The 23,896-nt window shown below is 37.7% G+C and overlaps 2 protein-coding genes and 1 non-coding gene across 3 annotated transcripts in view; 1 reads left to right on the top strand and 2 right to left on the bottom strand.

Annotated features, from left to right (window-relative positions):
- LOC104901284 (valine--tRNA ligase, mitochondrial 1) overlaps positions 1–4,527 on the bottom strand; it is a 29,159-nt gene extending 24,632 nt beyond the window's left edge. Inside the window, 5 exon segments of the mRNA XM_010688835.4 lie at positions 2,838–2,910; positions 2,993–3,162; positions 3,329–3,391; positions 4,112–4,171; positions 4,293–4,527. Coding sequence (XP_010687137.2) covers positions 2,838–2,910; positions 2,993–3,162; positions 3,329–3,391; positions 4,112–4,171; positions 4,293–4,325 — 399 coding nt within the window. The 5' untranslated portion in view covers positions 4,326–4,527.
- Positions 4,528–16,452: 11,925 nt separating this feature from the next.
- On the bottom strand, positions 16,453–16,835 carry LOC130589883 (uncharacterized). The gene is made up of 2 exons (XM_057391510.1): positions 16,739–16,835; positions 16,453–16,694 (listed from the first exon to the last, which is right to left on the bottom strand). Exons 1-2 carry the CDS (start codon positions 16,833–16,835, stop codon positions 16,453–16,455), a joined length of 339 nt encoding a protein of 112 aa, XP_057247493.1.
- A 1,326-nt stretch (positions 16,836–18,161) lies between these two features.
- On the top strand, positions 18,162–18,268 carry LOC125493057 (small nucleolar RNA R71). Its single transcript, XR_007269438.1, has one exon. It is a non-coding gene; the product is annotated as a small nucleolar RNA R71 (small nucleolar RNA).
- The last annotated feature ends 5,628 nt before the right edge of the window (positions 18,269–23,896 follow it).

Below are 23,896 nucleotides of genomic sequence, written 5' to 3'. Positions count from 1 at the left end.
GTTCTGAAGTCAAGGACATGGGGACCCGTTAAAGGAGTGTCCAAAACTTCAAATATAGCTAAAAACAAAGGCGATGAATTTGTTATTGATTTATACTTTTAGAAAAATAAGACCTATTCCGTTTCTCAATAATTGTAATGTATTTATTTTTAGGAATTTTCACTATAGTTGCAACATTTCTAATTTTTGATAAGTATAATGAGGCATAGTACCAGTATCACCCACGTTTGACACACTGTAATTTTCATTTACCCCAACCCCTCTTGATTACTTCCTTTCTCTCTCTCTCATTCACCCCCCTACCCCCTTCAATTAACACCAACCTGCAAGCCACAACCCTCCCTTTGCTCCGTGCCACCTAACCCTGACCACCACCTACATTCCCATCCTCTCTCCATGTTGAAGTTATTTTGAGAAATAAATTGCGGGCATTTACTCAAAATTTCAATTTATTCTTTAGGTAAGATTCAATTTTGAGAAGCTTTGGCATTTGCACCATATTTAGTCATTTCTTACAGCTCGATTCTCTCTCATGCCTTTACCTTAAAAGAGGCCAAGGTTTAAGCCCCCTTTTGGCCTCCCTCAGTAACATTCCTAACCGTTAACCTGCACGAGGATTATGAGGAAAGAGAAGATGAAAATAGTATTAAAAGAGAAGAAAAGGGAAGAGAGAGAAGCATAAACCGTTCATCCATATGAACCGGTTAATAGGAGTTCGTGAAAAAAAAAGCTGACATGCTTGACAAGTGGCGTTTATCTAGTGGTGCATGATAAGCCATCTAAGTGCTGTATTTCAATTGCATTATTCATGTTTTGAAAAACTTTATTCTGTGAATATCAGTAATAGATTTTAAAATAAGTTTTTTCTTTAAAAAAAAAACAACGGCTATATTTTTTCCCCTATATAAATAGAGCTCAATACTAAGGTACTTCCATACATTTTCCAAACACTTTTTTTTCATTGAACAATTATTTAGCCTCACATATTCTCAAAAATATCTATGTATCAATGTTTGATTAAATGAAATACTTTTCTTGTACTTTTACTTTCTATGTTTATATATTTTGAAGAAGGTTTAAATTAAATTCGATTAGCATAAATTATTAGGTGTTGTTTGGTTGGAAGCTATTTCCCTTGGAAATAGAAATTCCTAGGAAATACATTATGGCCATTATGGGTGTTGTGTTTGGTTGGAGGGAAATGAGATAAGCATAGGAAATACAAATTCCAAGGGAAATAGAATTTCCCATGAAACATGGGAAATCACTCACCAAGCCCCCCCTTGGTGAGTAATTTCCTAGGAAATGCAATTTCCTGACCAAACAATTTTGTCTAATTCCTAGGAAATTAACAAGGGAAATAATTTCCCATGAAATATAAATTCCCATGGGAAATTACTTCCCACGTGAACCAAACGAGGCCTTAGTGATAATACAAATTAAAAAATTATTAAATTATAACTATTCATCATTAATATATCTCTAATTAACCGAAAATGATAAAGCATGGTGAAAATTGAGATGAATCAAAGGAGGGAAAAACATGGAAGTATGGTAAATAGTAGGAGAGAGAATTTGATGACCCCAAAAATTGGTCTAACCATTGGAAGTAAAAAAATAAAGGTCTTTAAGTAAGTTGGATATAAGTAATGTGGATGAAAGAGAAAGTAATAAATACTTCTAAAAGAGTTCCACCATTGGATTTGCTCTAAGGCAACCTCTCTTCTCTACTTTATTATATGAGTTTGACTTGCGATGTTTCCTAAGCTTAGCTCAAAAGAGTTCAAAAGTGGCTCTAACACATGGTTAGCCCAACCAAGAGACAAGCCAAATCTATGGGAGCTACTCTCTCTCCCACAATCAGCTAGCATACTTTCCATGTCAAGGGCCCCAAACATCATTGCATGCTTTTGATTTGGACATCTAATAACACCCTTACTCATACCCTACTTTTTCTTTCTCTCCACTATATAATATTACCCACTATCTTGAATCACGTATTCTTTTTGATCTCTCCTCATTATAGAATTAACCATTATCTCTAATCATATTTTTCACATTACTTCCAATAATAAGGCTGTCTCCCACTGCATAACCTATTGTGCGACGGAGAAATTACTAAGTTAACCCCTGCCCAAACAAAAAATTTATAAAATTTTATTTTCAAAAGGATGATAAAGTATCTACACTAGTAAAAGAAAAGAAGGAATATAGAAGAGGTTGAATGACTAATATGTTCACCAAACAACTAGCCAAAATATGATGTGATTTTAAAAAAAAAAAAACAAAGGAACATAAATTTCGAACATTACAGATATTGCATAGAGTTTACAAGGAGTATAAGCGCAATAATAACAATCATGTATTAATTAAGTAGAACACTTCACTTTTTGCCAAATCAAACAAAGACGACATTGACAATTGCAAAGCTTAAGAGCCCTAAAGTGAAAACCCTTCAAGAACAATGAACATAATTATCTTGAGCAGCCTCCATGGTTCACTCAAAGAAATGTTCGAAGCAAATTATCAGAAGGTACCGCAAGCAACCAAACAAGTAGATAAATAACATCATTCCACTTTACAACACTTGTTGGGACTCAGGGAGGTACCTAAACATACACAGGTTCAACTATAACGATTTATCACAGAACTAAACAAGTAGATAAAATGACAACAGTTCCACTTTACAATATTTGATGTGACTTTCCTGTTTGGATTAAAGAGAGACAAACAAATGCTTATATAGTGATATGCACCAGCATCATCAACATCAAAATCATTTCAGATCTACAAGATACTAGTAAACAGTTCAGTAAGCTACTAAAATAAGCACTCACAATGACAAAAGGTGGTTTTGAGCTATTAGACTCTGCCACAAAAAACCCAGAACTTTCCCACCAAGCATACCATCTGCACCAAAATTCACAGAAAAAGAAGTGAGGACAAGCAGCAAATGAATATTCTGCTGAACCCTCGGGATATTGTTGCTTACGATTTCTCAACTGCAGCAGGAGAATATTGCTTTGCCATTGAACGTGAAAGCTGCTTCTTCTCACCAAGCGACGTCTCTGGATCTAAATAATCCTTTGGATCCTCATCCTTAGCGTCCTTCTTCAGATTCTTCCTTTCAGTCTTCTTAGAGGTGTTAGCTGCTTGTTGTGCCTAGTAAAATTGTATTCAAAATTAAGTGAGATAGTGAGATAGATTTTCAAAACAGGAACATGTAAGGGATTATACCTAGTTCCTAAAAGTTGACAATATATGTCAAAATCTGCACCAAAATGATGCTTCTATTCTTCGTGGATCAAAGTAATATAAAAGTATATACCTGAACTTTTGCAGCTTCTGCTTTGAGTGCTGCCTTCTGTTTCTTCAATTCTTTTTCTTTCGCCTGGGACATGGCAGAATTTCTTGCTAATTACCATTATACCACAATGAAGGATCATAATTAAACCAATTTTTTAAGACCAAAAAAGGGGGAAAACAAAGGCGGACAGAGATATTGGAGCGAATCCACAGCAAATATACAAACTCTCATGCCAGAATCATAAAAGAATGAAGAATAGAATAGATGGTTATGAGAGGACATACTCAATCTGAAATACCACATTTACTTATTTTAGGTTTGCTCCAATATCACATAATACATATCTGCAGGCATAAACTGGATGCACCAGTATATCCAAATAACTCCGCACATCCAATTGAGATTGTTTAAAATTGAGTTTCTTCAAGCATAATTGTTGAAAATGTTTCTTGGAAGCCATATTGTGCCATCAAACACACACACCCCAAAACACCGGACCAATACCCACTCGTACATTACAAACCATTGAGGCGAATAACGATTTACTTACTGTAGCATAACCAAATTAATTTAGGATTGAACTAATGATACATCCAAACAACATTCATTATCTCATGAAACAACGATAAAGTAAACCATCTATAATTCTAATTTGACTACACTTAAACATCTCTACCACAATGCAAAAATTCATCTGTCAAGCAATGGAAAGGCAAAAACAATATCGAAAATTCGAGATAATTACTTAAAAATAAAAAATAAAAAAAAAGTCGGGCACATAAGCAAAATGCAAGTATGACAAACCTTTTCTTCCTTTTTCTTCTTCCTCTCAAGCTCTTCCGCCGATAGAGGGACCTCCAAATTCTGCATTTTTTTTAGCATACTAATGAATAAATTTTCTTTAAAAAAAATTGAATTCTTACTCAAATATTTAACGGTAAAGCACAACCATTTAAACCTTAAGTAAAACTAGTCCAAAACAGACCTTTAATTTTTTAGAATCATCGGAAATATCCATACTTCAATCCGAAATTGAACTTTTTAGACAAATAACTGGACTGGATGAGTATGAATGTAGACTGTAATCTGAGATGGAATTTTCCTTGTAATGGTGCAAATTGCAATTTCAACGGATTGGAATGTGGAGAGTTAGGGTTAGAAATTTCTTCTTTTCTATGAATTGTTTTATTTTTTATTTTTTCTTTTTTCATTTTTCTATTTTTCATTTTCCGTGTCTATTGATACTTTTATTGGTTTTTCACCAAATACTCCATATTTTCAATTTATTCACGAGGTATTCTCACACTTTTGAAAATACACGGGGTATCCCTCAAATTCACAATAATACACCCAAATACCCTTAATGATTAACGACGTTAACAGTCGTTAGTCATTAATCCTAATTTTCTACTTTTAACCCTAATTAATCCTTAATCCTAACCCTAATACTAACCCCTACCTTTAACCCCAAACCCTAACCTTAACCCTAACCCAATTTCCCACCACCCGCTCCCCCACCCTCCCACCACCCTGTCTCCTCCTCTACCCCTGCATCCAACCCTAGTAACCCCACCCCCGCGCAGCCCCACCCTCCACCCCCTCGCAGCCCCCTATCTGTCCGCCTTTGTTTTTCCCCTTTTTTGGTCTTAAAAAATTGGTTTAATTATGATCCTTCATTGTGGTATAATGGTAACATCTTATACTTGGGATAAACTACAAGATAATCTAGAGGAACATCTATACTATTAACATCTATACTATTAATATTTGTGTAAAATACTATATACACTCTTAATAAGATAGAATTATATACTATTTATATACAATTTACATACTATTTATATACTATATACTATATACTTTTTGTATACTATTAAGATGAAACTATAGACACATCTATACTATTTAAATACTACTAACACAAGTATTAGGATGGAACTATATACTAGAGGAAGCAAATATATATTAACACAAATATGATTATTTCGCTAACTGTGATTAAGATGGAGCTATATACACATCTATACTATTTAAATACTACTAACACAAGTATTAAGATGGAACTATATACTAGAGGAAGCAAATATATATTAACACAAATCTGATTATTTCGTTAACTGTATTAATAGCAAAATTCAGATTACTCACCATGATTAAGGCAAAAAAACGCAAATTTAGGGCCCCAACAACCAGTTCATGACTTCATCGGTTCATCCAATCCTAAATCCCAAGTCACGAAATTGGAACAAAATTTACATTAATCATACTTAAGGCAAAAAAAACCCAAGCCACAAAAATTACACATTTAAAAAGCTATTAGCTTGTTAAAAGTTAGATGACTTACAATTACAGAAAGTTTTAGGCTTCGAATTGCTAAATATTCCTCAAATTAATTGGAATTCTGAAAATCTGAAACCTTTATTTTGAGGAGTTTCACTGTTATTATCGAATTTGGCTATTAGATCTGGAAATTTGGCGTTTCGAATTCGGATTTGTGGATTTGAAATTCAATTAAAAATCAGACGAACGAAAATTGAGAGGATTTGAGGATAGAGAAAAAATCTAGCATGCGGATGAAATATGAATTGGGCGAATCTGACGGAGGAGATTAAATGTAGAAAATAGAAAGGTGGTGACTGGTGAGTAGTTTTATGCGTGGAAACTGGAAAGCGATTTTTAGGGTTTTTCTTTGGTTTGTTTGGACTTTATGGGTATTGAGGAGTTCATGTTCATTTGTGGCCCAATTTTTTTTATATAATGTAATTAAGGGATTTTAGTATACGTTTGACACTTTGACCTAAGGATTAATAAGTTTGGGTTTCCTTAATCTAATATAAGTTTGGCCTAAGGATTAATAAAGGATCTTTATAATATATTTAAATATTTTACATACTAGCAACTACATATTAAGGATTATTTCGATTATTGGTTTTTTATGTGCAATCCTTATCCCCTAGGTGTTAAGGCTGTATAATTATTTGGGATATCTTCATATTATAGGTTTTAATTACCTCTTTAATATACTATTATAAATTTGTTTTGAATTGAAATATATAATTATATACTAGTAAAACTAATACTGTATTTTTATTTTTGAAATAGATGGAGAAGGAAGTCTACAAACTGAAACTAAAGGTAGAGGTGAAACTTCATGGGTATGGCCATATTATGAACGAATTACTATGCTAGTTGCTGGGCAACCTGATGGGCAAAATTTAATAGTCATATCATGCTTATTATAGTGTGTAAGAATATGGGTAAACAACGTTCCTAAGTTCAAATGGAAACAAGGTGGTGGAACCGGTACTTTGGGACGTCATTTGAAAGAAAAGCATGGTATGACAGCCGATGATGTTCATGTTGGTGGTGCAAGTGACAGTGTCCAAGGAAAATTGCATGGATATTTCGGTAAGGAACCCGGTGGAGGTAAGCCTTTCTTTTATAATAGAGATGCTATGATTGATGGTTTTAGCAAATATGCTATCCTTGATGAATTGCCTTTTAATCATGGTGAGTCGTTAAACTTTGAGGAGTGGAATAGAACATTTATGTAGCCTCAGTATAGACGTATTCCACAAAACACCCTTAAACGTCATACCCAACAACTTTACTATAAGTATAGAAGCCATTTGATTGAAATATTTCGTACAATTGAGTGTCGGGTTAGCTTGACTTGTGATACGTGGACTTATTTTTCTCATGAGCCATTTATTTGTGTCACCGCTCATTGGGTTGATGATGATTGGTATTTGCAAAAACGGATAATTTGTTTTGAAGCTATGGATGAGTCCCATAGTGGTTTCAATTTGAAAACTCGTATGATGACTTCTTTGAAAACTTTTAATTTGAACCGCAAAGTTTTATCTTTGTCTCTTGATAATGCTACCGATAACACAAAGTGTATCGAGTACTTGAAAGTTGATACTGAGCTTCCCTTGCTTATAGACGGTGCACTATTACATGTTCGTTGTTGTGCTCATATTCTGAATTTGTCTGTCCAAGAAGGTATGACTCAACTAGAACCTTTGTTAACACCCATTAGAACTGTTACGAAGTGGATTAGAGTTGCACAACATGTTCAAAGACGTTATATGGCCTTATGTAAGGAAAGAGGCCTAAAGAAGACACGATGGTGTATTGACACACCAACCCGTTGGAGTTCAACCTATAAGTTACTAAATCCAGCTATGGATTATCGTGACGTGTTGACCATTATTTATAATGAGTCACAATAGGATCCTGAAGCCTTAATTACTAGTGAACAATGGACCAATGCCATTCTCATCCGTGATGTATTGTAAGCTTTTGTTGACGCTACAAATGTATTTTCTTATGTTTACTAGCCTAACTTGCATCTTGTTATTTTGGAGTGCATTAAGATTGTTAATGCAATCAATAGTAGCAAAGATGTATTGTCAATTCGTAGTATTCTTGATTCCACGAAGGTGAAATGGTACAAGTATTTTAGTGAGTTCCCTGTCATTTACGGCTTAGCTGCTATTCTTGACCCGAGAGTCAAAGTTGAAGGTTTGAAGGATGTGCTTGAGTTCTATTATGATTGCTTAGGTATTCATTATGATATTGAGTCATATATTATACGTTGTAAACATGCTTTAGAAGCTCTCTATGATAATTATGTGATGCTTTACAATCCCAAAGGAATATATGTTGCAGAACCGAACAAGGCCAAAGGTGGGTATGGAGCATTAATTTCAAAAATTCTTAAAAAGCCACAAATGGCTGGTTCGTCATCCTCGTTTCCATCTACTTACAAAGAGTTTAATGAATATTATGCTTTACCATATGACATTGATAATGACCTTGATATTCTTAAGTGGTGGAAACAGCATTCTGGTCCAGGTGATTTTCCTATATTGGCAAGGATTGCAATGGACATTCTTGTGGTCCCTGCTTCAACAATTGCTTTCGGATCAGCTTTTAGTGCAGGTAGACGAGTTCTCAATGAAAAAAGATCACGACTATCCTCGGAAAGCATTGAGATATGTGTGTGTAAAAAGGATTAGGATCAAGCGGAGAAGAGAACACAAGGTATGAAGATAGAGGACGATGATGAGGATAACCCTTGGATGCAAATGACATCGGAATCTGGATCGGATGGTGGAACAAGTACCTCTCAGCCCATTGATATTGACGGTGAAATCGACGACATTACTTGATTTGTACGTGAAACCAGGTGCGTAGGAGAACTACGTGTGGCTTTGATTCCTTCGGGATACGTAGGCAGCTTATTTTTCATCTCTTTAGTTTAATTGTGAAATTAAGTTAAAGTTTTCGAAAGTAAGTTGAAGCCCCCCCCACCCCCAACAAACAAATCAACCATTCCGTGATCCGTGAAACCATGTATGCATAAGAACTACGTGTGGCTTTTATTCCTTCTGGATACGTAGGCGGCTTATTTTTAATCTCTTTAATTTAATTCTGATATTGAATTAAAGTTTTTAAAAGTAAGTTCAAGTCCAACCCCACAAACAAACAAATCAATATACATTTAATAATAAGAACTACGTTGGCTTTTATTCCTTAATAATTTAAGGATACGTAGGCATCTTAGTTTTATATAAATTAAGAGCAAGCCATGAGATTTAAAATAAAAATCAATGTTATGACATATGAACTTTTTTACTTCTATTTAAATATTATGAAAGTGTAAATTATATGTTCAATTATGAACTTTGAATATTTACAAAAAAATTTAATCTAATTTAGCATAAAGTATACATTGTAAGAGTAAGATGTAATAATAAATAAATAGTTATGATAAAATAAATGCTAATGATCATGAAGATGTAGTGCGTTCGGGCCCGCATGTAAAGTTCGCCTGGCAGCTTAAATCTCCTGAAATGTGGCTAAGTAGCATTCGCCCGACCGCCCGGGCGGATGTCGCCCGGTCGGGCGCGGGAGCAAATTCTCTTGGAACTTCAGCGTTCGATTTCTGACTAAGTAAGACTCGCCCGACCAGCCGGGCAGATGTCGCCTGGTCGGGCGGTTACCAGGTTTTTGGGCTCAATGTGAGATTTTTGCACGTCCCGACTTCTTGTCTCATGTAGCGATATCAAAGATTAGGAAATGCACCAAAATATGCTTGTTCCTATAATAATCAGCCTGAAAACACGAACGCACTACAAGACACACATTAGTACTAAAAAGGGCTCCAAAGAGCGCAATTAATACCAATAATCCATGGGAAATGGGGGTAAAATTCTATATAAAATAGACATATCAAACTCCCCCAAGCTAGACTTTTGCTTGCCCCTAAGCAAAACCTGTCTGAAAATCAACAGTTCAAAGCATCAATAGTGGTTTCACCCCATCATAAAATTCTTGAAATGACAATAGATCGAATCCAAACACACCACAAGTCATAATCGGTAAGGTTCGACAAAAACAAATGCCAATCAAGGATAAGAATCAAGAGAGACCACTAAATATGCGCTGCAAATCAATGAGAAGGATCTCACAAGGGGACTCACCACTCATTTGTAAAGCACTCTCCAAGCAGTTAAAATGACTGCTTCTTTCCATCCCCAGTACCCGTCCCTACTCTCACACTCGTGTGTTTGAAAGGTGATATATGGCGCTCAAGTGCTCCACTTCACCAACTTAGTCCATAGGCTTGTATCATCTCTCCACATCAGGTAGTTATACATGCAAACAAATCATATGACTCAATTGAGGTTGTAATGGGGCTTAAGGTGGTAGGTGTGGCAAATATTTGGGAATGTGGTGCTTAAGGTAGTGAAGTATTACTACAACTTTTGAACGAAACATCCCACACATCAAATAAATTGCAACACAACTATGACCCATTTTTCTTTCATCTCACCTCCTTTATCTTTTCATATAACCCAAGTAATGACTTCCAATATGACATAATTCAAATGCTTTTTTTTTTTTCAATTTGTTTTCATAATTGCTCTTGGAAACCTTACTTGTCTTGTTTTTTAGGAGTTCTCGACTTTAGCTACTAGCTAATGAGGATAGAGAATAATTTCTTTTGCACATGTAATCAATCATATTTGTTCTCTTTCTTGCAATCTTTTCATTCATACCAACAACCAATTTCATAATCCACAAGTTAATCAACCAAAAATTCCTAAATACTTCACTACCAATGGTAAAGAGACGTATTTTTGGAAAAATGAGGAGCTCATAATGTAGTTGTCAAAAGAAACAGGCTCATCTCAGAGTGGTTAACTAGGGGAAATGAATGCAGGGAAGGTTATTTGGTCTTTTGGTGCAAATTCCTACGTGAGTCATAATCATTTTTGTTTAGACATTGTATAACTAATGCATCAATGGAGAGAAAACACAAGTTCTAGCATGCCTCATGAAGTGGGCATACACACAAGAAAAGCATGACGTTAAGGCATAGAAGCTCACAGTTAAGCCTAAACATGCTTGCAGGACATATAGAGTGCCACAATCTTGATTCTTATCATAGATCTAAGTACAGTTATGCCATGCCTTGGTGATCAATCATTGTTTCGTGTCCATCAACAATCCAAAGTCAAAACAGCATTATGATAGCATGGGGCACATGGAAACAACTATTCAACCTTGACTTTGATTTTTCTCTTCTTTTTTTTTTCAGCAGGCTTCACACATCATACATGGTGAAGACAAAACAAACCAAAAGAAAAAGAAAGAAAGAGAAAGAAAAGAAAAACACACAAAACACACCAAACACACAAAGAAAACTATGCTAAACTGAACTACAAAAGCTGTAAACTACCTAAGAAGTGATAGAAGATACCATATGTGCAGTGAAGATCCTCCCCCAAGCTGAACTTGGCAATGTCCGCATTGCAACAAGGAGAAGGCAAGGAAAACGGCCCTCAGTCGGCCATAGAATCGGAATCAGAATCATCAGCGCCACTCCCTCCAGCTCCACCATAGGCGGGGTTCCAGGTGTACCAACTGGGGTGGGGACCCGCCTGTGCGATCGTACCAAGCCTGCAATAATCATCATACATAGGGAACATAGCAAGGCGCTGGTCATCGTAGATGGTGTCTACGCGGCGCTCTAGGCGCTCTAGAGCTTGAGTGTTGGCAGTCATATTCAGTTCCATACGCTGCAACACACTCATCATCCCTCAAAGTCAGCAGTAGGGGAGGGGGTTGGGTAGAGGAGGAGGGCATGAAGGAAGAGGAGGGCATGAAGGGGGCGGCCTCTCGCCTACGGTAGACGTGTGGAGGCTCAGGTACGGGACCAGTCTCAGGTGGGTGGGCCGCATCTCCAACAGGAAGGAGATAGGTAGGTAGAGCGGCATTCCCTGAGTGGGCATCCTCTATAAGCGGCTGGGCTAAGGTGGGGTTGGGAAGAAGTATAGACTGGTTAGCGGCAATCATCCACCTATAATTCCGACCACTAGGGACAATGTACCGGGCGCATAAGAAGTGGTCAAGGTCAAGGTAAGAAGGCCCCGGAACAGCATTGGCCCGAATCTCAACATGGCCGAAATGACAGGCGATGTGGGTGACTAGTCCCCCAATGACAATAGGTACGGAGGAACGGACACTGCCGTCCTCCTCAAAAGTGGGGTAAGTCGTAGAAATCTTATGCAGATGATGCATAAATGCATACGCAAGATCAAACTGCATAGGCATGGTGACGGGCCACAGATAAGTGCCAAGAGCACTTAGTTCCTCAGTCCTAGAGGTGTTGGGTTCCCACCTCCCAAAGATAGTACTCCCCAAGAATTTTAACAGGAATCGAATGCTAGGATGATGGACCGACTTGATCTGTAAATGCTGACAGTTGGGTGGTCTAACACCAGTGAGGGCTTCCCAAAGTTGGCCTAGCAGAAATGTTTCTGGTTTCTCCTTTCCCCCCTAACGGTCATACCAAATAGTTGTGCAAATTGGCGAAGGGTCAGTCTCCTATCCACATTGGAAAGGCGAAAATACAGGACATGGTCATTTTGGGCTGTTTTCGATATCTAAGGAACTTAGAAATTCTAGGGTGAGGTCCGCATATGTGCCTGGTACAGGTGAGGAATTGTTCTATGCCTATTCCAACAAATAATGTGCGGGTAATTTCAGCAATACCCAAAACATGCAAGAGGTCACTATGAACAAATCGGGTGGGGGCAATCATACGATGCTTAAGTTTTTGAAAACGTACTTTTGAGCTCATCCTTAAAATTACATGAGGAAAGTCAGGATCTACCTCAATTGCAGTAGGTTGAAACCACGTGTACCTCGTCGACCCGCCATTAGAGATGATGAAAAACCTGCAAAAACAGAGCAATGGTGGAGAAATTGAGAATTTCACAAAAATTTGAAGGAAATCATCTCATAATGCACCATAAAGTTTAAAAACGCAATTTTCAAGGTTAATCTAGCAAAAAGCACCATAAAAATCAAACCTTTACTCAAGAAAAACCCAAAGAGGAGGAGTGAGAAGAAGGAGGAAGAGGAGAGAGAGTGAGGGGAAAAGTTTGTAAGTAAGATGGGGAATTTGGTGAGGATGAGTGAAAGATTAGAAATTTTGAAGAAATTTGAGAGTGTAGATGGTGAGGAAAGAGAGAATTGGGGTTAGGGTTTTGAGAGGAGAGAGAAGATGAGAGGAAGAAGATGAAGTTAGATGGGGGTTTGAAAGAGAGTGAAAGAAAAGAAAAGATTTTCGTGGGTTTTACTCGACAAATCTGCGTCTCGCCCGACCGCCCGGGCGGAATTTTTCCCTTAGTTTTTTTCGCGTTTTGATTTTCTACTTTGGATTTGAGCTTGCGCGCCCGACCGGGCGGATTTCGCCCGACCGCCCGGGCGGAATTTGTTCCTTAGTCAATTTTCGTGTTTTTGAATGTCTCAGCTGAAGTTTGCTTGCGCGCCCGCCCGGGCAGATTTCGCCCGACCACCCGGGCGGTGCCCAGTGCACATATTTTTTCGCTTTAGTCCGTTTTTCTCATGTTCCTGCAGTAGAGTTCCACACCTATCCAAATTTTTCACTCCAAAATCACTCCAAAAAAAAAAAAAAGAGAAAAATAAAATAAAATAAAATAAAATCAAATTAAAAGAAAAAAAATGAAAAAGTAGGAAATTGGGTTGCCTCCCAATAAGCGCTAGTTTTTAAGGTCATTAGCTCGACCTCCTCTAGTATCACTCAGGTGAAGGGATGGAGAGTATGATGTCAACTTGCTCAGCAATGGGATCTCCAGCTCGGTAATGCTTCAATCGGTGGCCATTGACTTTGAAAGTGTCACCTTGCCGGTTCCAAAGCTCCACTGAACCATAAGGAAAAACCTTGTAAACTTTGAACGGACCGGACCACCGTGAACGAAGTTTACCAGGAAATAGCTTCAGACGAGAATTAAAAAGAAGAACCAAATCCCCTTCCTTGAACTCTCGGCGCACAATTCCCTTGTCATGCCATCTCTTAGTCTTCTCCTTGTACAATCTAGAACTCTCATAAGCATCCAGACGAAGCTCATCAAGCTCAGCAAGTTGAAGGAGTCTCTTCTACCCACCGTTTGAGAGTCGAAATTGAGGCTCTTAATAGCCCAAAATGCACGATGCTCTAACTCAACAGGGAATGACATGCTTTCCCATAAACAAGACGTATGGGTGGTACCTATGGGGGTCTTGAAGCTGTCCTGTAAGCCCATAATGCATCATCAAGTTTAGCAGCCCAATCTTTTCGTGTTCGTGCAACCGTCTTCTCTAGGATAGTTTTGATCTCACGGTTGGAAACCTCCACTTGCCACTAGTTTGTGGGTGATAGAAAGTCCCACTCTTGATGCACCCCATACTTCTTAAGCATAGCTTCAAATTTATTCTCCAGAAAATGCTTACCTCCATCACTAATCAAAACCCGTGGAATGCCAAACGAGGAAAAATAGTTTTCTTGAAAAATCTACTAACCACACGAGCATCATTAGTTGGAGAAGCAAGAGCCTCCACCCATTTGGAGACATAGTCCACAGCAACCAGAATATACTTGTTCCCATAAGAAAAGGGAACGGACCCATGAAGTCTACACCCCACACATCAAATATCTCCACTTCAAGAATAGCGTTAAGAGGCATCTCATTCCGACGGGAAAGATTTCCCGTTCTTTGACAGCGATCACAAGAATGCACATAATGATGAACATCCTTGAACAAAGTAGGCCAATAAAAACCACATTGAAGAATTTTCGCTGCAGTTTTATTAGTACTAGCATGGCCTCCACAAGGTAAATCATGACAATGAGATATAATAGAGGATACCTCATTTCCAGGAATACACCTTCTAATCACCCCATCTGCGCAAGACTTGTAAAGGAAGGGCTCATCCCAAAAATACCTCCTCACATCCTTAAAGAATTTCTTCTTTTGTTGAGATGAATATCCATGAGGAATAGTGTCACTAGCCAAATAGTTGGCTATATCAGCATACCATGGGATCTCTGCAGTGGCTAAAGCTAGAAGCTGCTCATCAGGAAAAGTATCATCAATTGGTAGAGCCTCATCACCCTCAGCATCCATAACAATTCGAGAAAGGTGATCTGCAACAACATTCTCACACCCTTCTTGTCTCGAATCTCCAAGTCAAACTCTTGTAACAACAAAATCCACCGAATCAAACGGGGCTTAGCATCCTTCTTGCTCATCAAATATTTAAGAGCCGCATGATCAGTGTGAATTATCACCTTCGACCCCACCAGATAGGACCGAAATTTCTCCATCGCATATACCACTGCTAACAGTTCCTTCTCAGTTGTGGCATAGTTCATCTGGGCCGGAGTAAGAGTCTTGCTTGTATAGTAGATGGCATGCAGTTTACCATCCTCCCTGACCCAATACTGCTCCCACTGCGTAGTCACTAGCATCGCACATAATCTCGAAAGGGAGATTCCAGTCAGGCGATTGAATTATAGGAGCAGAAATAAGAGCCGCTTTTAACCTGTGAAAAGCCTCAGTACAAGCATCAGTAAACACAAAAGGGACATCTTTGCCTAAAAGCTCAGTTAGAGGTCGAGCAATTTTGGAAAAATCTTTTATGAAGCGGCGGTAGAATCCCGCATGACCAAGAAAGCTCCTTACTCCTTTGACAGAGTTAGGAGGTGGTAAACGCTCAATGACCTCTATTTTTGCTTTGTCGACTTCAATGCCCCTATGAGAAACAATATGACCCAAAACTACTCCTTGTTGCACCATGAAATGACATTTTTCCCAGTTCAGAATAAATTAACTTCTTGCATCTATGGAGCACCTTTTGTAAATTAGCAAGGCAAATATCAAAAGATGTTCCATAGACGGAGAAGTCATCCATAAACACTTCCATAGAGTTCTCAATAAGACTGGAAAAAATTGCCATCATGCAACGCTGAAAAGTGGCAGGAGCATTACACAGTCCAAATGGCATCCTTCGATATGCAAAGGTGCCATAAGGACATGTGAATTTTCCTGGTCACTTGGATGAATAGGAATTTGGAAAAAACCAGAGTATCCATCCAACCAACAGAAAAAGGAGTGTTTTGCCAGTCTTTCTAACATCTGATCAATGAAGGGGAGGGGAAAATGATCCTTGCGGGTGGCCTTATTCAATCGTCTATAATCAATACACATGCGCCACCCTGTCACAGTCTAGTGGGAACTTGCTCACCCTTATCATTCTTGACAACGGTCATACCTCCTTTCTTAGGGACTACTTGAACAGGGCTAACCCACTTACTATCTGAGATAGGGTAGATTATACCTGCATCAAGCAATTTAAGAACCTCTTTCTTGACTACTTCCATCATATTTGGATTAAGTCTTCGTTGAGATTCTATAGAGGAAGCATGTTCGTCCTCAAGAATGATTTTGTGCATGCAAAATGAGGGATTAATACCCTTGATATCATCAATGGTGTACCCAATGACATTCTTATATTTCCTTAAAATAACGAGCAATTTTTCAATTTGAATGTCATCAAGCTCAGCATTAACAATAACAGGGTATGTATCATTGGGACCCATGAACACATATTTCAAAGTAGAGGGAGAGGTTTCAGTTCTACCTTAGGAGGCGTAGTACTCTCCTTAGTGTCCTCAGAATGCAGCAATTCCTGGAGAGGCTCTTCAGATTCTTCAGTGGCTCGTGTCTCCTCTAGAAGTCTCTTGTATTCCTTAGTCTCCCAATCTTCCTCATCAGCACTACCCATCAAGACCGTTTGTAGCGAATCATCCAGTTGCAGATTGAAAGCCTCGCTTCTATCACCTCATCAAGAGCATCCACTCTATAAACAGTTTCTCCCATAGAAGGAGAAGTCATGGAGTTTGTGAGTGTGTACTCCATCTTTTCATCACCTACTTCAAAAGTGATTTTACCCTTCTTCATGTCAATAATGGCTCCAGCAGTGGCCAAAAAGGTCTTCCAAGAATTATGGGAACTTGTGCATCTTCCTTCATCTCCATGACGACAAAATCACAGGGAATAAAGAATTTACCCACTCGAAGAGGAACATCTTCAAGTATACCAAGTGGAAACTTCACTGTCCTGTCAGCTAGTTGTAGAGAAATGCGTGTGGGTTTTAGTTCGCCCATGTTGAGTTGCTTGCAGATAGATAAGGCATGAGACTAACACTAGCCCCAAGATCCACAAGCATTCTTGATAGCAATATCTCCAAGCTTGACCGGAATAGAATAGCTGCCCGGATCTCCTAGCTTTTCTGGAAGCTTATTCTGCAAAATAGCCACACTACACGCAGTTAGTGAAACAGTGACATTTTCTTCAATTTTTCGTTTGTTAGAGAGCATGTCTTTCAAAAACTTAGCGTAAGAAGGCATCTCAGATATGGCATCCAAGAAGGGTATGTTGATGTGTAGCTTCTTCAGGATGTCAAGGAACTTCCCATATTTCTTTTCAAGTTTTCCTGTGCCAATCTTTGAGGGAATGGAACAGGTGGCTTGTATGGTTTAATAGGAATGACAGTGGGTTCCTCCTTCTCAGGCTTCTTAGCTTTATCTTCCAAACCCGTCTTCTCTTGAACTTCTTCACTCAACTCTATAACCTCTTTTGCAGTGTTGTTTTGCTCAGTTACCCTCCTTGTAGGCTCTTGCAATTCCTTACCACTCCTCAATGAAATGGCATTGATATGCCCCTTAGGATTTGGTTCAGTTTGCCCAGGAAGTTGGCCTGAAGGTTTAGAGAGGTGGCTTATTTGTTGGGCTAGTTGGGTCATCTGACTCTCCATCAATTTATTATGAGCAGTGATTTGTTGGAGAGATTGTTGAAGAATTCATTCTGCTTGGCTTGGTATTCAACTTGCTTAGCCTGAGAGGAAGCTAAATTCTCCATGATAGTCTCAAGGTTGGGTCGAGAGGATGATGATGAAGGGTAAATGAGGTCTTTGTTGGAAACCAGGTGGCTGGGAGTAGTTGGTGTGTGGAGGTTGAGGTTGGTTATTTTTGTAGGAGAAATTTGGGTGATGCTTCCAACCTGGGTTAAATGTGTTTGAGTATGGGTTGTTTTGTGGCCTTGTATTTGTGTTAAGGAGGGCATTGACATGCTCAGTTCCCGCTCCCAGATTATTATATTGACACTCAGTGAAGGAGTGACCTTGCACTTCACAAATCTCACAAATAGGCGCTACTGGTCCGCTACTCAACTGATCAACTTTAGCTGCCAAAACTTGCACAGTGTTAGTTAAAGTAGCAATAGCATCAACCTCATACTTACCTCCCTTTTTAGGGGCTCCACGAGATATACTCCAGTCATTCAGGTAATTGTTGGCAGCCATATCATCCAACAATGTCTTCGCGGCTTCTGGAGTTTTTGCCATGAAAGTACCGCCAGATGCGGCATCAATAGAACTTCGAACTTCATGCTTCAGACCATTGTAGAATGTCTGAATCAGCAACCACTCAGGAATGCCGTGGTGTGGACACTGCCTTTGCAAAGCCTTGTATCTCTGCCATGCTTCGTAGAGAGACTCCAATTCATGTTGTTGAAAGCCAGATATCTCGTTTCTGAACTTGGAAGTTCTCATAGGAGGGAAGAATTGTAAAGGAAAGCCTTCTTCAGTTCTGGCCATGTGGCAATCTTCCTCACTTCTTCTTCCTTAAACCATTCCTTTGCTTCGTCCCTGAGAGAAAAAGGAAAAGCACAATACCGAATTAAATCGTCAGAAACATTAGTTAATTTCAAAGTATTGCATTTTTCTAAAAAATTAGCCAAATGATCAGTAGGGCTCTCTTTGGGTGTTCCCGCATAGGAATCCTGTGAGATAAACTGGATGAATTGTGGCTTGAGCTTAAAATGATTGGCAGCGGTTGTCGGTCTGTTTATGGTGGTGGTGGTCTCATCGGGCATAGCATATTCCCGTAGAGACTTTGGTGGTGCTTCGTCTCCCATTGTTGGTTCTTGTTGTTGTTGTCTTCTTCGACCTCCTAATCTCCTTGCTGTAGCTTCGATCTCGCGATCAAGAGTAATCAGATCTTGTGGACCCTTGCTACGAGTACGCATGCAACAAAAAGACTGAAAGAAAAGAGATCAAACAGCAAATAGAGTGACAATGATCGAACAAAGACAGTTTAGCTAAATTATCAATCAACTTGAATTTTCATGGCTATACCAACACAAGGGTAATTCCATGGAAAATTATCAAAAATACATAAACCGTAGCTCGTGAATCGTGATGGAAAATCATAGGCGATTCTTCATCTCTTCTTTTTTTTCCTTGTTAATTGATAGATATGTATGTTTAATTGTTTATATGTTGATTGATGGAGTTATACAAGTCTACATCTGAAATTGGGATTTCGAATTCTACAACTGTAATTTCATTATTTTCTTCTGTAAAAATTATAACGTTTCTCACTATGTTGATTTCCAGCACCATGAACCACTATAAAAGTTATTATAATTTATTTATTTTGCTCTTACTCAATAGTCAATACTCACTACAATTTCATTATTTTCTTCTTTGTTGGATCGCTTGGATAGTGTGGGTGGTCGGTGATTCAGTGGTGCTTGTGTGGGTCTTTCTCTCCTAACCCATTTGGCGGTTTTGGCCCCCTGTTTCTCACTATGTTGATTTCCAGCACCATGAACCAGAACCAGAACCAGCCACCAAGCCCGGTCAACCCATCCGGCCCACTTGAAACCGCTCCAGCCCGCTACTAACCGTGAAACCCGTCAGCCCAGCCCAGACCGCCCCATTAACCGTCAGAAACCGTGGGCCGACCTCCTTGGACCACCAGTACAGCCCACCCAGCCCGTCTAATTCGCGGTCCGATCATGGGCCCGGTCCCATCAGCCCAGCCCACCTAGGCCCGCGGCCCAACCCATCCAGCCCGCACCACTCACCACCTCTACTTTAAATGATAGGTTAGCTAGCTTTTAAATGAATTAAGACCACTAAGTAGAATTAGCCAAAGTAGGAGGTTACATGGAATAAAATTCATTTTGGCCTGCCACCAAGTAGAAAAATCCAAAGTAGGAGGCCACCATATATAATTTCCCTTTTTTTTTTAGTTGACAACTCATTCTCACTTAGAAGACGTTTGGTATAATCAATAGAAATAGAAATAGAAATAGGATGGAAAGAATTTGAATAAGGAGGAAAAATAGAAATAATAATTGCAACTCCTCTGTTTCATAATACTCGCTACACTTTCCATTGCGAGAAGTTTCACATTGCTTGCTACGCTTCGGTTTTGGGCAATAAACTATATCTATCTCTCTCCTCTCACATGGGTCCCTTTTCTTTTTACTCTCTACCTCTCTCTTCTCTAAATATTGCCTAGGAGTCAATGAATTGAGAGGTGTAGCAAGTAATATGAAACGGAGGAAGTACTTTTAATAGTTGTTTGGTATCCTAGTGGAGTTGAAATAATTGAGGAATGAAACGTAATTTGTTTCTACTAGTTTGATAAACGGCTCTGTTTTTGTGGACTGAATAAATGGAAATTCAGTTCAGTTCAGATCCAATCAATTCAGTTGAGATCAGATCAATTCAGTTCAGATTAGATCAGTTCAGACTTACTCAGTTCAGTTCAGACTACAACTTATTGATTTTATTATTATTATTAATATTATTATTATAATTATTATTATTATTATTACTATTACTATTATTTTTATATTACTATTATTATTATTGTTATTGTTATTATTATTATTATTATTATTATTATTGTTATTATTATTATTATTATTATTATTATTATTATTACTACTATTATTATTATTATATTATTATTATATTATTATTATACTATATTTATTATATTATTATTGACAAGTCACTTTAAGCTTTTTCGAGGGTATTTTTTAACCCATTGAACATCAAATAAGGAGCGAGAGAAAAGTAATTAAAGTGTTTAATTTTGGTGAAAGAAGCGAAAGATAGAAAAGTAATACTCCATGCATTTATTTTTGTTGTTCCTATTTTGAATAGTTTTGTAGAGAAAATTGGTTAAGTAGGAATAACTCTCGAAACTGTGGATTACTCACTTTTTGGTGGGTGAATAACTCCAAATAGATAAGTTTAAACAATGTAGTATTAGTATTATTATTATTATTATTATTATTATTATTATTATTATTATTGTTATTATTATTATTATTATTATTATTATTATTATTATTATTATTATTATTTTTATTATTTTTTTATTATATTATATTTATTATATATCATTAATATTATTAATAATACTCAATTCGGATCAGTTTAGTTCAGACTTTTCAGTCCAAAGACAGACGCAAACGATGTTGTTACTTAACACTCATACCAAATCATTAAATTGAAACGCTTATTTGATATGTTGCCTACACCAAATTTTTCTATATATCAACCACCCTCTTATTATTTTACTTTTTGGTGTTAGCGCGTAGGATGGTGTTCGTATGTTGGATTAGTATAGTTTGAAATCTAACCCACTCAAACCAAACCACAAATATACGATTTTACATTTCTTATCCAAAGCACTATACTTTTCCAAACCAACTCAAATTGCACCACGTTGAATGGTTTGTGCGGTGCGTTTAACATTTTTTCATTCGTATAGTTTTTTGCAATCTCAAATAAAGATACTTTTTTTCTCGCGGTAGGAACAATTATAGGCGAAAATCCTAAAAAAAGTTAATAAACCTCATTTATGTGCTAGATTAATTAAAGGATTGATTGGTCTCCGACGACGAAGGCTTATTCAAGGACAATCATGCTATCAACGACGACAAAGGCATGTGGTCAACTGGTCATGACTCGTGCCGACGTAGGAAAAAGGACTTAAGGAGTTATGATAAGTGCGTTTCTAACGCACTTTATGACCTCTTTTTGGCTTGTTTTGGTCCCCCTTATTCCCCTTTCTTCCCTCTTTTTCCTCACTTTCCCCTTCTATTTCATTCACTTGATCATACTTGATCATAGTGACATTTTGCTAGATTTTCGACCTATTTTGATCGAATTTCTAGCACATATGCTTTCACCAGTTTTCTCGTGTTTTTATTGCAGGTTTGACCCTTTTCGGGACGGGTAATGTGAGACATGGCTTAAGGGGACAAGCGAGAGGATTGTGGAGCATGAGGTGCGCTTGGAGTCCCCCGCATACGATGGTGCCCGCACGTGCTACTGGTGCGTCCGCACCATCGGCCAATTCTGAAGCAATACAGACGACTTGGTGCGCCCGCACCAACCACCTGTGCCCGCACCTATGCATGGTGCGCCCGACCTCCTTATGATGCGCCCGCACCATGCGTTTCCGGAGAGAATTCTTGGCTCATTAAACTATAGTTTTGTTTGGTTTTTTAAAAGTTACGTTTTATTCGATTTTCTAGAGAGTTTTTTAGGGTTTCGTATTAAGAGAAAACACTTTAGTTTGATAGAAAATTGAGTACATCGATCCTAGTTTGTGATTCCATTAACATCAAAGGTACTTCTTATTGAATTTTAATTCAAAGTTTATTTATTCTTTCATTCTCTTAGTGTTTGTTCTTGTTTTTAGATTATTTTAGATCTTTATTCTCTTAGTTTCATAATTGTGATTTCTATTAGTTTAATCATTTATTAATCATGTTTAGCCTTAGATTAGTCATAAATTTTATGTTTTATTGCTTAAACTTCATGATTAGTGAGTAGTTTCATATCTAGGGTTAGGGGAAAGTATGAATTAGGGTTTTAAATGTATTGTTGATGTGATTGTGATGTTTGAAGAAGTTTATGCATTGCTCTTGGTGTTTTGAAACCTTAGGATAGATATTGATCACATTTATACTTTGGTATTTTGATTTCAAATGTTCTTAAATCGAATTTTGAACTCTTTTATCATCCCCAAAAATCAACTTAATTTCTAGGCCAAGATATTGGATAGAAATTAAGGGGATCCTTCATTAGGGGTTTTCCGAACTTATTGAATCTCTTAATCAATTAACTAAAGACCATTCGAGAGAGGATTTTAGTTAATTGATTAAGTGATTACTCTTGAGGACCATTCGAGAGAGGACTCGAGTACTTTAGAGGAAAATTAAACCTTGCATAATCGTCTTCGTTGCTTCACAATCGCATTAACAATCATTATCCGATCTTATTCATACTAGTAACCTTAACTCTAGTGTCTTTTATTTGATATTTAAACTCTTGATATTTGCTTATTCTTGTTATTAGTTAGTCTTAATTGTTACTAAACCTCTTTCAAACCCCCAAATATCTTTCAATTAGGTAGTCTAGATTTGATAGATTTTAACCAATCCCTGTTTCCCTGTGGATCAACCCTTGACTTGCCCTTACTATTTTCTTAATAATTGCTCGTTAGGTTTTATAAATATTGTTTGAAAAGAGGTTTTTGGTGCCTTAACGACACACTAAAAACCTATTATCAAGTTAGGGTTAGGGAAACGCGGCGAGAGTTTTGGTTTGTTCCATTAGAGTTTAGGGTTTGGGTGTGGTTCAGGCATTCAGCGAGGGAGAGAAGAAACGTGAGTTTTGATTTATTTATTTTTTTCTCCACCAAATTAATGGTTGGTCACAGGATCAACTAGGACTACATGTAGCTCTGTCATTGTGTGCGCTTGGGCCAACAAGCACACGCATAAGGCATGGGTGTCTCACGCCACGCATCAACCATGCGTCAGACACAATACTGTTACATTGAGCTTATTGCCTTCAGCGCAACACATTTTTGCTTTTTTTTTGCCAAATTTTAGTTAATATCTTGAATTATTTTTTTGACTTTTTTTTTATCAACAATTATCATTGATAAAGGGATCTACATCATAAAATTTGATTTTATCAAAATAATTTGATACAAAATTTATTTTGAAAATCTATTTAATTATCATGAATAATAATTAGGCCTAGAAATTGGACTTCATTTGGATGGACTTTCAAATATATTCTGACTCAAAAAAGATTTCGGACAAGGCTTTTGATTGCTTCTTTTCAATATGTACCAAGTAGAACGACAGTATGTTTCATCATTATGTGATTAAAGAGGAGACATATTTATGTGTCTACATTAATACAAGGATCGTAGAAGCCATTTTATAAATATATCGGGTTAGAGTTTAAAGGATTCAATCGTTTACCAAGAATCTGCCACGAACTCAATACGATTTAACCCATTTGCTAGTATTTTATACCTTCACGTATTATAGTGCCAAC

The sequence above is a fragment of the Beta vulgaris genome, chromosome 8, assembly GCF_026745355.1.
Source record: "Beta vulgaris subsp. vulgaris cultivar EL10 chromosome 8, EL10.2, whole genome shotgun sequence".
NCBI classification, from domain to species: domain Eukaryota; kingdom Viridiplantae; phylum Streptophyta; class Magnoliopsida; order Caryophyllales; family Amaranthaceae; genus Beta; species Beta vulgaris.
Note: the sequence above shows the minus strand (reverse complement) of the source record. Positions and strands in the feature narration are given on the sequence as shown.